This window comes from Brugia malayi (genome assembly GCF_000002995.4).
Source record: "Brugia malayi strain FR3 genome assembly, contig: Bm_v4_Chr1_scaffold_001, whole genome shotgun sequence".
Classification (NCBI taxonomy): domain Eukaryota; kingdom Metazoa; phylum Nematoda; class Chromadorea; order Rhabditida; family Onchocercidae; genus Brugia; species Brugia malayi.
Window position 1 is genome coordinate 9,308,845 of NW_025062475.1, and position 18,890 is coordinate 9,327,734.

General features: G+C 33.4%; 3 protein-coding genes across 3 annotated transcripts; all 3 read right to left on the reverse strand.

Moving 5' to 3' along the window:
- Window positions 1–1,273: 1,273 nt before the first annotated feature.
- Window positions 1,274–6,432, reverse strand: Bma-prx-10 (Uncharacterized protein; the record flags this gene model as incomplete). The annotated part of the gene is made up of 12 exons (XM_043077267.1): window positions 1,274–1,555; window positions 1,794–1,991; window positions 2,257–2,446; window positions 2,844–3,025; window positions 3,565–3,642; window positions 3,843–4,079; window positions 4,220–4,399; window positions 4,632–4,796; window positions 5,024–5,153; window positions 5,287–5,539; window positions 5,984–6,074; window positions 6,331–6,432. The coding sequence occupies 12 exons, from the start codon at window positions 6,430–6,432 to the stop codon at window positions 1,274–1,276; spliced, it is 2,088 nt and encodes a 695-aa protein (XP_042933201.1).
- Window positions 6,433–7,266: 834 nt separating this feature from the next.
- On the reverse strand, window positions 7,267–13,045 carry Bma-prmt-5 (Uncharacterized protein; the record flags this gene model as incomplete). The annotated part of the gene is made up of 13 exons (XM_001900620.1): window positions 7,267–7,338; window positions 7,644–7,712; window positions 7,981–8,130; window positions 8,467–8,635; window positions 8,960–9,092; window positions 9,466–9,677; window positions 10,072–10,208; window positions 10,398–10,580; window positions 10,772–11,003; window positions 11,311–11,592; window positions 11,862–11,983; window positions 12,400–12,550; window positions 12,849–13,045. The coding sequence occupies 13 exons, from the start codon at window positions 13,043–13,045 to the stop codon at window positions 7,267–7,269; spliced, it is 2,109 nt and encodes a 702-aa protein (XP_001900655.1).
- Window positions 13,046–14,014: 969 nt separating this feature from the next.
- Bma-atp-2 (Uncharacterized protein) lies at window positions 14,015–17,930 on the reverse strand (the record flags this gene model as incomplete). Its single annotated transcript, XM_043077268.1, has 9 exons — window positions 14,015–14,112; window positions 14,639–14,840; window positions 15,052–15,267; window positions 15,511–15,771; window positions 15,912–16,096; window positions 16,737–17,033; window positions 17,237–17,408; window positions 17,480–17,574; window positions 17,828–17,930. 9 exons carry the CDS (start codon window positions 17,928–17,930, stop codon window positions 14,015–14,017), a joined length of 1,629 nt encoding a protein of 542 aa, XP_042933202.1.
- Between the last annotated feature and the right edge of the window lie 960 nt (window positions 17,931–18,890).

The window sequence follows — 18,890 nt, forward strand, 5'->3', positions numbered from 1 at the left end:
CTTATTGAGAGGTAAGAATTAAACTTACAAAACTTACAAAGTGAACAAGTACATCCCAGTAAGTGTTTAGACCATTCTGTACACTATTTTTCGATAATTCTATTAGTAAATAATGGATGACATATACTGTCACTGATATCAGCTTACCTTGACTAATCATGTTGGACTCAGTCCAGTGACAGTTATCTAGATCTCTCTCTTAGTTGATTTATTTAATTTCCAATCATTTTATTAGAAATCATTTGGAAAAAAATATTGTAGTTCAAAAGCAGTACTCGAAAGGTGAAACATGAATTCACTTTCACTTTTTCACATAAATACTGTTGTTACTACTACTACTACATTTTATTTTTATTGTTGTTACTACGACTGCTCAAGTAACATTTATTATTCCCACTGAGTTGAAAAAATTATTTCTACAAAAATGGGTCAAAAATATCAATTGCCAATAAGTCTCCTTTTCTCTCTCTCATTTTTTACATCATTTATATTGCTAAATCATTTTGGTGATGAGAGACCATACCAATAAATTAATTCAAAGAAAATCTTTTTATCTTTTGTGATCGTTCAGAATTCTTGCAAAATCAGATCAGTGGGCTACTGTACTACCAAAATTAGGCAAGAATGTTTTTGACATGTAATATCTTCAATAAAATAGAGATGAAATCGATAACAAACGATATTCCCAGTTTACGTCCTACGAACTCCAGCGACCCGTCTAAAACTTCATTTTCAACTCTTGAATAACTCTTCATCTCTCATAGCTGTAGATTTTGGAGCATATTTCGAATTACAAAACCAGTGTAATAAAAAATTTAATATGGGATTCATACATTACGAATAATTTAATGTATGGAATCTATCGGAGCAACTGTGGAATGATCATTCAGTAACTGTGTTATCTAGAAAGTGTCATCCTGACTGCTAAGAGACCTTCCATCTTTCAGTCATCCTCCTAACTGTGGAAGCGTTGCTATCTGATTGTTGATGTTTCCACAGAGATGTATTTTTTAAAAAGTTTTTTGTGAGCAAATGTATTGTTTTAATATAAGTAAAATGACGCATCATAACAAATGTATTGAAGCAACATATAAACATAACCAAGAATTAAAAAAGAAACAACAATTAAAATTTAAGGGACGCTAATGGAAGACTATATTTCCAGTTGTCCTAGCATTTTTACAAACAGTAAGTCAACTATACATTATGATAGTCAAGTATGATAGCCAGTATAATATACATTTAAACTTTTCGTTATAACAAGGATATATATTTACTTGTTTATAGCTTGGTGGGATAAGTTAAAACCCAGCAATTCCCTCAATTCTGCCATCGTTTCTTGAGCCTTTTTTTCAGCTCTCTGAGTACCATGCGTTAGAATATCTCGAATTAACTGCGGTTCTTGGAGTAATCCTTCATATTTTTCTCGGAATGGAGCAATATGGGCATCAATTTTTTCCGCCAAACATAATTTGAATCCTTTTGTATCCAGACTGGCACATTCATCGATTACGTTTTCCACGCTCAGACCAGTAGCTAAGGCGTAAAGAGTTACCTGCAATGCATAAGTTCAAAAAAATAAACTGCTATAGAAAATTTTGTCACATCTAGAAAGATAGTAGCATAAGCAAAACAATGATGCAACGCAGTAAGTGTCTGATAACAGCTAGTATCTTCAAGCTATATTTCCTCAAAATGGAATGCCAGCTGAAGCATTTTTTGTTTTTAACTCTTCACATGACAAGACTTTTAGAACGAATCTTGTATATTTTAGAAATGCAAGTAAAAGTCACCAAATTACTGACTGCAGGACGCTTTTCCGGCTCATAAGTAATATTGGATTGCGAATCACTCAAGGCTTTTACACATTTCTCGACAATTATTTGTTTTATGTCACTTATCAGAATACGCGACCGATCGTTACCCATCGACTTACTCATCTTCTTCGTTGAGTTTTGTAAGCTTTTTAAACGTGCACATCTAGCACTTATCTGAAGTTTGAACTACTGCAGAACTTCAGAAAGAGTTTGCAAAGTACTGCTTGCATTTGAAAGCCAAATCTCTTTAAGAACGTTTTTTTTCTTTCATACACCACGCTATTCGATTCAATTCCTAAACTTCTAAACCGTAATTGAGAGTTATCGTAAGATCTCATGACATGATGAATGCCTTCTTAATTAACAATATTAAAATACACAGTAGCAATAGCTATAAGCCTAAATCATTTATCCTAAAGATAAAAGGATTAAATTTAACTTGAACTGGGACTGGAAAGAAATCACAATGAAGAATGGCATTGAATTTGAAAGCTAAATCTCTCATCAGAAGTAGGTGTTGCGTCTGGTCATCACCAACTGGTACATGAGTTCCTTTATACAATAATACATCAGCTGCTTGCAGAATAGGATATAACTGCAGATTCACAGGAATGTTACCATTTTTGAAACTGCAAAAAAACAGAATTTAAGCAAAGAAACGAATCAGAAATTTCTCTCTTTAGATGGTAATGTTTTGCTGGAATAGTGCAAAATTAAATCCAATTGATAGTTATTATAGCTGAAAAATTATATGTCACTAAAATCCACTGTTAAAAAGACTGCATTTATTATTACTGTCTTGTTAAGTTTACAAGTTTTTCCAAAAATTACGTCCATATCTACAACTGCATATAATAGCGTCTAACGAAGAATAGTGTAAATTTGAGATGCTAAGGCTTTTTTTTCAACTACCATTATAGTACAGTTTTTTGCACATGATGTGAGAAATAGAACAAATTAAACCATTCATGATAAGCAGAGATAAAACCTAAATATAGGATTGTTTTTAAAATGAAGAAAACGAACACAGCAGCTTTATCCTTATACTGTGGCATCCGAGTAAGCCTAGAAATCGTCTGCAAGCTTCCCAGTATATACATCAAGTTAGCATGATCAGCCACTCTGCTCTGCTGGAATAACGTCGTTTTCTCTGGATCCAATCCACATGCCAATAGACTCGCAGCCATTTTAAAAATGTTATTTTTCATCTATAAATAAAGTTCCGTACTACAATGAACAGTAACAGACCATTATCTAAGATGAATATGCAGCAAAATCGATTCAGAAGTTTTAATAATCCAGCAGGAAATATGAAATATACAAACGATAACAATGCTGATTAAACAACATTGATGTGGTAACTCTGATCACTGTCACAGCTACTTTCAAATAGAGAAAAGCAGTGAATTTCAACAAACAGCGTCAGTACATTTGGCTCACTCTAACTTATTAAGAAAGAAATTTAAATGAATAAAAGGGAGAATAAAGCAAGTCAAACTGCGAAATTTACTGAAAGACTCCTATGACTTGCTAAGTTTACAAAAGAGACAAGTTTTTTCAAAAATTACGTCCATGTCTACAACTACATACAACGGCGTCTAACCAAAAATACTGTAAACTTGAGATGCTAAGTGACTCACTGCGCTGCTCATGAAAATGTCAAATTTTACGCTATATAAAAACTTAATAAAAGCAATCCGTATGTAATTCTTTCAGTCATAAATATGGAAAAGATTGGTTAGCTCACTTCCAAAGGATTAATGAAACCCATTGAAATCGAGTGGTAATCAGCAATAGAAAGATACATCTGCTTCGAGCAGCCATCCTGAAAAAATGTGTTACTTGCATCACTTCATAAACTTATTAAATACTAATAAGATCAGTACTTTTGTGAGCTTCTAAACCCTACAATCAATTCTCTGTAGAACTTATAGAACCAGCCTGACGAGTCCGAAACAAAATTATATGCTGGAGTGAAATGAGTATGTACTAAAAAATACTAGCAAAACAAATAAAGGAACAAACATTTTGTAAACTGATCCAGTGCTGGATGAAGCCAAAATAATTACCCAGATGTGGAACGCCCGTTGGTTGAATACCAGAGACGTATACTACTGGGAAATATTTATTTTCTGACTCTGACTTAACTGATGATGCAAATCGGAAAATTCCTTTTACGAAGAACCATTCCGGACTCTTGTATGATAGCTCTCTCCCAATTACAGAAGAAGCATTCATAATTACCGTCTTCGTGAAAAAAGGCTAAAAGAGAAAAAAAGATGTGAAGAACAACACCAATAAAAGAAAACTTCATAGTGAATATGGATGAAAGCAAGAAACAATGAAAGAAAAAGTTCGAAAATTAGAAAATATCATACCAGTTATAAATTCAATATCGGTACCACTCGACTTCGATGAAATTCTTCTCGACACTGTGGACAAAACACTAAAGCACTGTCAGTTACAGCAAACTGTATGTGCTTTGAAATGCAACTCCAACAGAATAGATGTCCACAAGGAATGCAAGATGGTTGTCTATTATATTGCCAACAAAGTGAACAACGGAATGAACTGCCTACAGGCTACAAAAAGACTAGCCGATAATAATGAAGTTAAAATAAACTTCATAGTGGGAAAATGTATGCAACTGCAAGCCAAAGGTAGCCTTTCATAGTCCATCACTTTCAATACTAACGAATTTAAAAGAAATCAAGGAAGTCGAACTAACACAATTTTAAGTAGAAGTCTCTAACTTAATAACATCCTTACTTCAGCTTGAAAAAGAACATCATCATGAGAAACAAAGTGATTTACCAAGTTGTACTCCTCTTCCGATATTTCGGATTCAGAAAACTGTCTGAATTCAACAGCTGCTTTCTCACTACGCTGTTTTCTGAATTGGTCTCTAATCCAAATTACTGCACTTGAAACAATTTGTGCAATGTTTATTGCTCCAAAAAAACGAAAATAAAATAAAGCCTGCAAAATCTTCCTCAAAAGTTCGTATAATATGCAAAGTATTTGATCTTTTAATTCAACTAATTTAGCAGTAGAAACTCGCCGTTTCACCTAAGCTTTACATTTTTAAAAACAACGATTTCTTAAAACATCAATATAAAATTATCGCTTGACTTTCTCCTTCTGCTAACAAATTAGATCATGTCACTTATAGAACAAAAACAGTTCCTCACTGTGAATAACATTACCTGATAATTTGATTGTGACCGAAATGAAACGTACTGCAAACCGATTAGACGCTTTGAAATATAATAATATGTTCCAAATAAATAAAATAATGCTAAATTCAAACGATACAGCAATGGAATACCAGTAAACCTGGAAAAGATAGCATCTTTTGTCTAACTCTGTTTTCTACAAATTTTCTTGAAAAGTATGACACGATTGATCATATACATGATTTACTTAATTTATACAAACGAATCATGAATGACTGATCTTGAATAAGAACCTGATCAAGACAACAAGATTGAAAAGAGTTTTGCGAAGATTCCCTCGCTTCCAACCGAAGAAACGAGTTTCGTTGGCAATCAGTGAACCTCTCAAATTATTTTCAATTCTTTCAAGGAATTTTTCAATCACGAATGGTGCCACAGCAAAGGACAGGATAAAAATTAAACGACGTGTGAAGGCCGGTACTTTACGTTGTCGAACTGATACCAATGGTAGAAGCGCAATGTACTCCTCGCCGATTGTTTGCACTGCTATAAATTTAAAGAAGTCCAAAACGATCAATTTTCTTTGAAGATGATTAACTTGAACTATATGAAATTCATTGTAATTGACATCTTCTCAAAGGCTCAATCAGATTCAAATAATCTAGGATAGGACTTTTCCAAAAAACTACTACAACAAAGAAATACAGCCACCAGATGACTTGATGAATTTTGTTGAAATTTAATAACGAAAATTTTCTTCAGCGTTATAAAGTCAGTGTGACTAAGTCTGAAGATTATTGAAATTAACAAATGGCCAGTTCAGTACAGTTTCTTAAAATAATTTTTGAATACTAGTACGCAGTTCATTAAACAATTTAGGAAGTCAAGAAAATATTTAGTTCTTAACACGAAATTGAGGAAAAAAATGAGATAACACATCTAACTCCACAGGATAATATTCAAACCTACGATATATTTAAGAAACTTTACCTGATAAGAACGTGGCACCGTAATACAAAGTATTTGCTAGGAAGGGATAATAATTCCAATACGAAATCCAGAACTGCGGACCTAATAAATCCTAAACAATATTCATGTGATGAAAATACATTTCGAGAGTTTTACCCATGTATTGGAACAGAACTCAAGCATCACAGCAAATGAACTTTCCAATTAAGGAAAAGATTAAAATAATTAACTGGTCGAAGTAATCAGGAAAATTTAGTTCACCGACTGCACGGAAAGGTCTTTCTTATTCGGAAGAATTTCAGGAAACTTAATACGTTCCTCTCCTAGCCAAATCTTTCACCCTAAAGCCTAAGCAAGTGAAATGATACTTTGACAATGTGTGATAGTTCCCCCGCTAAATAATCAGTTTCGCCTTCGTCACAGCGTTCAGCGAGTAGTACTTCACTTGGATCAGCTATGAAAACTTTCATCTAAACATCGCTTACACTCAAGACTTTAGCACCTGAAAATTATTTTAAACTCAACATAACTACTCGCAATAAATTATGCATTAGCAAACCACACACAACTGTGCGATAAGTTGAAAAGTTGGTGAGTTATTAAATAAGTATTAGGAAAACTTCCAATCTGCTATTGCCCTTTCCAAAAAATACTAATAAAATAAGACTATCCATTTTCTACATTAAAAAAGGAACGATGGTTCCGAACTTTGTTGAACCAATTTAACAAATCAAAGTAAAATATTACGACAATGAAACAATAAGAGTTGACAACTTATGGAAGAACAAAAGCCAGTACTTCTTTTTGAAGTTTATCTGTAAAACTTGTGAGGAAAAAATATCCTTACCAGAAGACACACAAACCAGTAATTAACAATTAATTACAATCAGGTATCAAAGTTTTTATTGAAAAAAAGAAAAAAAAAAACCCTCCATTAGTGCTAGACAATGTACTAAATGTACTAAAGCTTATAAGCACAAGCTAACAAAACTCATTTCAAGAGCTGTTCTTTCAAATATTTCTAGGGCGCCAAAAAATCTCAGTGAGAGTCAAAATTTGAATCTGCTACATAAAAGATAACTTCCTTCACAAAATGCTACAATCCGAGCATAGCAATAAATCATTTTTTAAAACAGCATAAAATATAAAACCAATAATAACAAGTAGAAATTATGATTTGTAATTTCAAAGGGCATTAACAATTCTAAAATGCCTGAACAGAAATATTACACGAATTCAACATCGCCGAAAACAGCAGAAATATCATCAACATCCGCATATTCATCAGTCAATAAGCCAGATATTTATAAGCGCATAAAGTAACTCATACCATCCTTATTTTGCAATGGCGTTGTTTTGGTTTTTCCATCAACATTCTTCAAAAAGCGAATAACAAAATTTCATTATAAAAAACTAAGTTTATTTTATAATTAAACTTAGTACACATTACAGAGAATTGTAAAACTTCCTTATACAGATATTTAGGATATCTAGTAAATTAGAAAACACAACCGCTAGTGGCCAAGCTATAATAAGTTACCGATTACTGCATTGTTCTTTTCCACTAATTTTCCAACCCTTCTAGATGAGATATGCAGGAAACTGAACATCACAAAAGATAATACTACGTTATTTAATTTCTACGTTCAAAGTTAAAAATGATAATCAGCGAAGCAAATACCTGGAATTCACAAAACCACTCATACCAAACACCTCGCGTATCAATTTTTCGTTCAACATGAAAGATAACCTAAAACAGTTTAACCGTTTAACACATCAAATCTCTTCAAACTGCTAATATTTTTACATCTACAACGTTTTATCCAAATTTCATAGTTATTGCAAATTTTAATTCATAAAAAAAATCATAAATATCTAAAATCTTCAAGTATCAAATGCAAAGTTTTTTTTTCTTATTTTTTAAAATGAATTTGATCCATAGAACGTGCTGCTGTATGTTTATGTGATATATGAAGTTTTTGTGATGTTCTTAATAATTTTTTGGAATCAAAACTTACTTCGGTACCCTTCTGTAAACGATAAAGATGTCGAAGCGGTATAAGCGCTGGGAACCAACTAACTAAACCTTTCGTGTGTGTCTGTGGAACAATGCTCAATTGACAATTCCTATAAAGTCGTGCAGTAAAGTAGCCTGCGAATCCCATTAACTGAAAACGACTATTGTAATAAAAATATTTTTAACCATAATAAGTACCACATCAACTACCAAATCATGACTGTAATGCAGTACGTCTCAAATGCTATTATTGAACAGTAGTGAGAGCATCTCGAATCTCGAACACAGAAAGTAACTATTTGGTGCTTTGCATGAAAATGCAAAATTGGTATCAACAATTCATCAACAGGTATCGTTGTACAAATTAACTAGTGGAATTATATAATGATTGTATTTCATTGAAAACGTCATCCCAATCAGTGACAGGAGGAAAAAATCGGATATATTTAAAAGTATTGGATATTTAGAAAAGAATTCCTCTATCTACCTCTGACTGCATGTCGATTGTGAACTGAATGCACGCACTTCGTGCATTTGATTTTTTTTCAAAATTTGGATGCTCGAAATTGAAAACGGCTTTGGGCTTTGCAAGTTCACAAACAGAACGCATGCAAACTACATATATTTCGTCGAATTGCGAAGCTTCCGGGCATTCACTGAAAACGTCACAGTCAAAAAGAAATATCAATTTTTAAACTAGGATCACAACTATATCGATTTTATCCAATATAATGATAAATACGAGACAGATCACTCTTTCAGTTGGATATAGCTCTATTTAATTTCTTCCTAATTCCTAAGCTTCCTCCTCTTGTCATCTTTTAAAACTCATAGTAAACGAGAATAGAGAAAGAAACTCATCCTTTGGAACTGCATAAAAATTTTTAACAAAATTTATTAACACTATGTGAAGTCCACATTCTTTTCTCTGGACCACTTAGTGCTACTTCAACACTAAAATTAATCAATCATGGACATACGGTAGTGCGTAAGTGCCATCCTGCAATTTAACGGGTTCCAGTCGGCCACGGCCAGGAAAACCACGCTCAAAATATTTTGTACCACCAGAACAGCACAGTACTTTCTGGTGCAAGCGAACTGACTGAATAGGAGCTAGAAATCAATTGAAAAAACAATAAATCCGAAAAAGAAAAATTCACAGTGTTCTAATTATGCATATAATCATCAAGGACCTAAGTAATTGTTCAGTAGTATGTTCACTAAAAATTCTGGTAATTTAGCGAATGCCTATCTTAATTATAACATTGTTGAATACAATTTACATCGATCCTTGCATAAATTCAGTAGGAATTCGTTGGCAGGAACTTTCCAACAAACAACAGTTCCATTTAATTCATAAATATCAATAATTTCAGAAGTGAAAAAGATAGCAGAAATATTAAAATAAATAAGAATGGAAAAAGTATGGTGTTGTCTTAACAAAGTTAGTTATTATTACTTCGGGTCAGATTAAACGAAATCTTACCGATGTAACTGGTATATTGTTGAGGAATGCTTATAGTGGTTGAGCGCAAAATATCTGTGATACTATCCAAGCATTCAGGAGACAATTCATTATCACCAAAAGATCCTAACAATTCCGAAACAACTAAATCTGGGGATGGCAATTGACCAGCTCTGACCTTTTCACTCAGCTCTCGCATATCACCTTCAATAATTTGCACTCGATCCTTCCAGCTGAAATCTATTAGTGTACAGAAGCGATGAAATATTAGCATGACAGAAGATAATCACATTTCCCAAAATTTCAAATGACCAAAAAATAATAAACAAAAAAAAAAAAAAAACAAATAAATAATAAACAAACAATGAACTAATCTAGATGAAGAGTTTCAAATTTATCACTTAAAAAAAATATTAATAATCAAGCAATTTATTTGGATTAATTGCAAGTGATTATTTAAAAGAATGTCTGGTGACTATTAGTAGAACGAAATTCATGAGAAATTTTCTAGAGAGAAACAAGTAGAACATCAGAGACCCCAATAAACAGAAGAGACCTAAATTACTAATGGTCTATGCGCCGAAACAACAATAATCACATGTTTCATTTTGCAAAATAAGGACCAACTGATGTTTGTTCCTAAACTGCAAAGTAACAACAGCATGAGCATTTTTCTCCACTGAATAAAGTTCAAGCTTCAGTAAGCCACGGCGATTACAACTTTTTGCATTGAATAATTCTTCAGCTTCAATTATCATTTGCATCTATAAATAATCGTTATATAGCAAAAAGATAAGCACAAATGTCAAATAAAAAGACAAGGGGTTGTATGCCATTCAGCGTAATATATCTCATATGTTTTCTATACCAAATAAGCTCACAGTGAACAAATCAGTTATTCACAGTTTACTGCCTAATGTTTTTGGAAAATAAAAAATAAATGCATAGCTAACCAGAGGTCCTCTTCCTGCTCCTAAAAGATATACAGCGATGTTTCGCTCCTCACCAGTTATTTTAACGAGATCCTCAATAGCGTAACAAATCGCTTCACGATATAAATCATATTTTACAGAATCCTCTTCAAAAATTGCATAAGTACCCGAGTCAAGATTATCTGCTAATGGTTGTAGAGGCATCTAAAATAAAAGAAAACAGCGTTCCCATTATTCTAATAATTTCTTAGAAATACTACTGAAACAAATGTGCTTCAGTCTTGAAATAGAATTTAAGAGTTTTTTCTTTCAAGTCTATCTATTTTTCATCTAACTGTCAGAAAAATACATCAAATGATAGAAATCAGTATGAAGGAAAGAATCACAATACATACCTGTAAAGTATCGATATACTCCCGATGTCCAAGATATTCAAACAAAACATTATCGTCACTACCGGCAAGTGCAGCCTCTTTTGACTGAATCGCTTTTTCCTGTATCAGTTGTTTGATCATATTTACGTACTGTAGTCGAAGATGCTCATCAACTTGTTCAGAGCTATTGCAATGTATCAACGGTCGTTGTACCACTGATACGAATAAATCCATCAACAGACGGTAATGTGCTCTGTAAATATCAAAATTCTTTTCTTCGAATTTTTATTCAATTTTTGGAAATGATGAAAGTGACTTCCTTCTCTTAGTAATGCAAAAAAGCGAGTTATTTGACAGTAATGAAGTGAAATTAGCGGCATATGATCTGAAAGAATATAGTAAAATAAACAACTTGTTCGTTCTACTATTATCGGAAAGCAACCCACTAATTTGGAAGCGGATCCGCAGAGTTTCACGGTTTATGAACCTACATATAAATTATATATATGCACTTAAATCACTTAAAAATGAAAACTGAAAAAGAACAAAGAGAAGCATACGGTGGCAGCGTACATTTGCCGTACTGTCCACTAGATGTGAAAATGGATGTTTCAATACAAAATGAACACAGTGGCTCAGCATGCCAGCGTTTATACAGTCGTGGTTCCAGGAATTCATCGGCTAGATTAGGACATAATCTCAGTCCGACAGCTAACTTCTGCATCGGATAATTGGTGCAAAGACTTCGAAAATCAGCCCATATTCTCCAAATATCACGAACATCTTGTCCGCAAGCCGCAGCAGGAAGAAGATTTTCATCGGTTGGTAAAAACACCCAAACACTACAATGCTGATTACCATATTCAAATGAGTTTGCTAATGAAGTCACTCATTCCTTAGTTGAAAAGGACAACTCCATTCTACAGAATGAAGACTCCTTTCTAGAAATGTGTATTGACGACGTTAAGTATGCTGTTATAGATGTCAGTTGAATAACAATTCTTATTTACAGAAACTTAGCGGATCAGATATTACAAAAGGTGATTCTGATCTTCAATCGGTAATAGTGGATGATGTAATATATAAGTAAATGAATTTAAGTAATTAAGACCTGTAGGTCATATTCCGCGTCCACATCCACTTTGTCAGTATTTCCGCTAATTTTGGAGAATCACGATGTTTTAATTCCAATGTTAATACACGCAACGGCATGTAGGTCATGTAATTAAGCTCCTTTAAGCAAATAAGTTTAATAAATAGCAATTACAAGCATCATAACTAATAATTTTGCCCAAATTTTTATTGTTGCAATTGTTTCAAAAAAGAAAACACGCATTTAAGAAGGTTCAAAAACTTGCTTTGGATGTAACATGACTAAAAATAATAAAAGATTACAAATTCACTAAAATTACCCTTTAATCAAAATTTCAATTTTAATTCAGCGTGATGTACATGGCAAGCATTAAAAATTCAATTTTTTTTTCGTCATGCGGGATATTACATAAAGCAACAATTACTGTTAAAAGATTAGCTATTGCATATAGCTATAAATAAAATTGGTTTGAACTATAAATATAGAACTATAAATAAAAATTATGGTTGGAAAGACAAACTAAGTCAATAATTAAAACAGTAGTGTTTTTCTCAACCTTTTCAATTTCAATGCATGATAAATCTGCCAACCAACTTTCGTTCGCATCACAATCTATCCAGTCCGATATCCGCCCTATAACATATGTTCCCCATAATTTTACATCAAGTTGCAAATCCGGCAGATCTATCGGTGGTGGAATGCCGTTTCTAAAAACATCATAGTATCCTTCATTTTGCAAATAAATTTCGAGTACCATTAGCTAAATTATCTGTCTGTCAGTAATCATCACGTTTTGTAGAACCACAATAATACAATCACCTAAGTCCCGAAAGAAACCTGAAACTAATCTAAATTGACGATTCAAATAAATTTTGTCACTCATCCAAATTATTTGCTGGATAATAAAATTCAATATCTTTTGGTTTAATGCTGATCTAACAAATTATGCGACTTCCGTTCCAATATCCTCTAAAGCTGCAAAAAATGTACACCAGAAACACCAACTTTTCAGGACACCATGATGATCGCTTCATACCACCAACTGGATAATTCATGAAATTGTAGTTCCGAGCTCCAAGTCTCGAACAGTATTCGACAATATCTGTATCATGTATGCCATCGCTATCCGTTGCCATCCACCCAACTAACGCCGAAATTTCTACATCGGATACCTGCACCACTTGTTCATCTTCCTGACACATCTGAACAACTGTGTTCCAGCTATGGTTAATATTCCAATGCCAGTTACAAAGTTCTACTTCACGACTTTTTTTCCACTTTAACTACTTTACTAAATTATGCTAAAAACCATACTGAAATTACAGGAACCATAACTTTTTTCCGACACGGAACCATCTCCAACGAATATGCGTTGGGATAATTTTCAGTGAATTATTACAACTAACTTTATACTGAATGTTACCTCTAAAAAATTCTATTTAACTGATATGGCAACCAGAGCTCGAGGACTGTAAATGGAACAAAAGAATTCAGCGTACTTTAAAGTAACGAGAGAAATGGAGAATCCTTATCCAGCCTATAACTTCAGTCTAGAAGAGGAACACTAGGGTGACTACAACCTAGAATTCAAACGTTGCAACTAATTGTCTATAGAAATGGCATCAAACATTAGCATCGTCTGAGAAATCAATAAAAGTTTTCAATGTATGACAAATTAAATGGGACACAAATTTTTCCACTGAAAACAGTAAATCCATGTACTGTAAATTATTTTTACTTTCTTTTCCTCATTCGAAAAGCAAATAAAAGAACTCGACCACAGTGTATGCTTGTTATATTTTCAGTCAAATAAACTGATTCAAATCAGTTTAAAACGAGAGAAAAACTGATTCTAACAATTTTACTCTATGAGTAGAACCTATGCATAAAACAAAAACACTTCAGAATCGAAATTGAATATGTAAATCTAGTGCTTGTTTAATTTTCTAAAATGATTCGAAAAACAGATAGATTACTGAAGCGAAACAGGTGTCAAGTAAATCATTACAGAAACAAAACAGTGAAAGCCTAACATGTATAACAGTAAAATATTCTGTTATGTTCCTAATGTTTACAATAATAGCACAATAGAACCTTTTACAACATAAACGAAATCAGCTGAATTTAGGATCAAGAAAATCCACTACTAATTAAGATCGGTTTAATAATCATCAACCAGACTGCTTAGCTAATTCTTCAGCTTTTACAACTACATCATCGATTCCACCTTGCATATAAAATGCCACTTCTGGCAAATGATCCATCTCACCTGAAAATAAAACAAAACTGTCTTTCAAAAAAAAAAAAAAAAATAACTAAAGAAGCAAATTTCCTATGTGAGTGATGATGCAAATGTTACATCATTATTGAACCGGTTACTCAGAATCAGTGGGCGTGAAACAGCACCAGTGCAAATGTATGGTAACATGACTTAAATAGATTTAACGCAAGCAATTCACAAGCTATAGAAAGGAATTCAAATCCTTGGTGGAGAAAATTTTAAGGAAAGTAAAATTGGTGTATTCCGTCAGCGCTACCAACTCAAAGCATCCTGAAGCCAGCAATGAAGATCAAATTATTATGGTAGGATTGGTCCCAATTACTTTAGTTCAGTTAATAACAAGTGCATTTAAGATTAACTATACCTTCCATTGGCACCTACATAGCCCCTTAATGTATCGTAACTCGAAAGTTTTTCTAAGAATTAATCGATTATTGAAACAGAATGAGAGCAAAACTAACACATCAAAATCAAGAACAAAATTATTTCAAATAACCATGGAAGCCAACCTTACCTTTTAAAATAAGTTCAAACCCTCTGATTGTTTCTTCGAGAGTTACAAATTTCCCTTTGTGTCCGGTGAAAACTTCCGCAACCTGGAATGGCTGAGACAAAAACTTCTGAATCTTCCGGGCTCTTGACACCACCAATTTATCTTCTTCTGACAATTCATCCATGCCAAGAATGGCAATAATATCTTGCAACGACTTGTAATCCTGCATAGCAAAAATATATTTTAATGTAAACAAAACTTTATTCAAGAAAACATAAATGAACCACATGCTTTTTATTAAATGTTTCTGAAATTTATTATGAAGTTCCTTGTTACTGTTTATAGCTTATTGCTGTTTCTAGAAAAGGCAGCTTAACAAATAAACTAAGAAAAACAGTTAGAAAATGAAAAGTTGCCTGTAAAATCTTTTGTACACCGCGAGCAATATCATAATGTTTCTGCCCAACAATATTAGGATCCATGATGCGAGATGTTGAATCAAGCGGGTCTACGGCAGGATAAATAGCCAGTTCAGCAATACCTCGGGATAATACAGTTGTAGCATCTAAATGAGCAAATGTGGTTGCTGGAGCTGGATCTGTTAAATCATCAGCAGGTACATAAATCGCTTGTACTGATGTAATTGAACCCTAAAAAGAAGTGTTGAGTTTAATTTTTAGTTCATCAACTATATGTATACCAATTAGACTTTCAATAATACCAGAGATGAAACTGAATATTTCAGTTGATGATGTTAAATACTGTACTCATAAATATATGATTTAAAATAAACCCAACATAAATCTTAAAAATTCATTAGCTCCCAACGCATTATTTGAATCATTAGCAGTCTGCATTTCCATCCGGATTTGTCAACAGAAAAATGAGTGAACCTTTTTGGTTGTGGTGATTCGCTCCTGCATGCCACCCATATCTGTTGCTAAAGTTGGTTGATAACCTACAGCTGATGGAATGCGCCCAAGCAGCGCTGATACTTCGGAACCAGCTTGTGTAAATCGGAAAATATTGTCAATGAAAAGCAGTACATCCTGTCCTTCTTGATCACGAAAATATTCAGCAACTGTCAAACCAGTTAAACAAACCCGTGCTCGTGCTCCCGGCGGTTCATTCATTTGGCCATATACAAGTGATACCTTCAAAGATATTTATTATTGAAGTGGTGTATGCTATCAGATTCATTTTAAAACAACTATCCCAAAAAATTAATGATGGCACCCGATGAACAGCTGTTTTATAAGTCTTCTGATCAGATTTATACAACTGACGAACTAACTTTCGAATTTTTGCCTTTCAAATCGATGACTCCACCTTCAATCATTTCGTGATACAAATCATTACCCTCTCGAGTACGTTCACCAACACCCGCAAATACTGAATAACCACCGTGCGCTTTAGCGACATTATTGATCAGTTCCATAATCAACACAGTTTTTCCCACACCGGCTCCGCCAAATAATCCTAAACTTATATTACGACTTATAGTAAATATCACAAAGTCTCAACAACTAAAAATATCTCAAATATTTTCAGTTCTGCCTGTTCAACAAAATAAAAACAGCTGAAGTTAATGCTCTCGTAATAGAAACCCCGACACACCTAACGATCTGGTTATGTATGAAAATTTTTAAGCATCACCAGCAAAAAGTAATGCAGTATTAGAATTTACATATTTCAAATATAATTTATGCTCATTTTGACTGCACGATTCTTGAAATAACCGTACAGCTTCGAAAGAGCAAAAATCGACAAAGTTGTAATAGTCAATATCTTTATAACGTACCTTAGCAAAGAGACTGAGAATTCATGTAAAAAATAAGTCAAGATGTGCAAAATTTTTTCTTTGGTTGGAAAACTTGATCAGAAAAGCATTTCAGTTTAGTTAGTCAAGTCAATAAAATTTTCGTGATTCATGAAATATAATGATCCACAGTATACTCTATACTCTTTTATTTTTTCTTCCCATTCCAACTTCATAAAAACGATTAAAAATTAGTTACGTCTTTTAAATTATCTTTGTAAAATTTTCTAGAAACTAAAGTGATATACGTATGACCACGAATGAATAAGATTTCCACAGCAACAAGATAAAAACTCTTACCAATTTTACCACCCTTTGCATACGGCGCGAGCAAGTCAACAACTTTAATTCCAGTCACAAGAATTTCTTGTTCCACGCTCATATCGACAAATTCTGGTGCTTCAGCATGAATTGGAGAAAAATGTTTGGAATTGATAGGACCTCGCTCATCAATTGGTTCACCAATAACGTTCATGATACGACCAAGAGTTTCTGGTCCAACTGGAATTTTGATCGGATCGCCAGTATCTATGACTTCATCCCCACGAACAAGTCCTTCTGTACCGTCCATAGCTATTGTTCGTACTACATTGTCGCCTAAAAAATCCATTTGTAAGTAAAATAGTTCAGAACAGAAGTTATTATAAAGTTGTCATAATTGTTTCAAATAGCTCAGTTAGGAACTTATATTCGCACAATAACAGTGTTATTTGCATATCTGCAAAAAATTCTCGATAATCTTTTTTTTTCTGAAGCAAATTCTTACATATTTCCTCATTTGTTAAGACCTTTCAACCTACCGAGATGTTGCGAAACTTCCAAGATAAGACGTGGTTTACGCCCAGATACTTCAAGTCCATTCAGAATTGGCGGTAAACCTTCATCAAATTGCACATCCACTACGGCACCAATTACCGCTACTATACGTCCCTTCGAACCTTTTACAGTCGGCTTCACCGGTGGAGATACAACCTGATGCAATAAAAAAAATATAAATTTGGAAGTCATAAAGCATGTGAGTTACTTCCAAAATTAACGAATACCTTTTTAGCAGCATCTGCCGTAGCTAATACTGACGTAGATGAATGTAAATCCTTTCGGCAGTTAACCGGAATCAGTGTTCTTTCTAGTATTTTAACTGGAAAAATAGTAGCGGAATGAAGAAGCAATCAAAAAGTGCAACAATTCAAATTTGTCTTATAGCAGATGGAAAGTACAGAACTAGATTAAAAGCTTTCTAATGAAAAAAATCAATAGTGGTCAGCATCATTTTAACAAAACAAAAGCAAAATACGGTCTGGATATCATCAAAACTGTTTTTGTGTTTTTTCATGCACAGAAAACTTCAAATTTAAAAGGAATAACAATTAGAAAATATAAAATCAGCGGACCTGACGAACCATATGTTCGAGTAGCCACACTCCTTAATATCTTTGGATCGCACAGCAAACGCGAAACAGACCGGCTAAAATTCGTCAGAATCCGTGAAGCCATAAGACGTGTCTTTAAAAAAAAGAATTAAGCGATGTTTTAATACAGATGTGTTAGCGACCGCGTACTAATTTAGGATATCTTATAAAATAATTAAAATGAAGAGAACATTTAAAAATCATGCACTCAGTTTACAAATAAAAATGAATTACAGAAATTAAGGCTTTAAATAAATAAAAACGCCATTAAGTTCTGAATGAAAAAATCTACAGTCTTAAGGGCACTTAAGAGTTCATCGTCCAGACAACACAGTAGTCCGAGTCTTCTCTCGTGGTTTTAAAATAATAACAGACGAAGCACAACCACTGTCAACAATAGATCACTCTCCCGAACGCTCCTACTGCATCTCATTTGGGCACAACACAAAATTCGCACACAAAGAAAAGACGAAAAATTCGACCACCATCAGCAGTAGAAGCAGCAGCTACTCATCTGTCGTCAAGCGTTGTTTAAGAAGCCATCCTGTAGTGATGCTTACAAATTTAGCACATTTTGTGACCATTTTAACAACTTTACCCACTTCGTAATGCAATACATATAAATAAGGATTAAAGTGAGAGAAGCGCTAAGAAATGTAGTGTCGATAAGATTTACTGGAGATACAATCGATAAACGAACTGAGATTGACAACAATGAAGTAACGCTTTAAAGGATTAATATAACCGTTGATTCGCTAGATCAGTTTCTTCAAGAACTTAGCAAACAAGAACAATACACTAGTCACTATTTTTCTTGCCTAGTTTGCATAGCTTCGCCAATAAACCTATCTCAATAGGAATAGGAAATACGAATACTTTTTGTATAAAGACTCACTGCCTTACATAGAAAAAACTTTAATGTAAATGCAAAACCTAGATTTTGACTACAGTATAACCACAATTCTACTTTAGATTTTAAGATTAAGAATGCACACAAAGATATGTTTAACTAGATTTAAGATTTTTTTTAAATATAGTGATACAT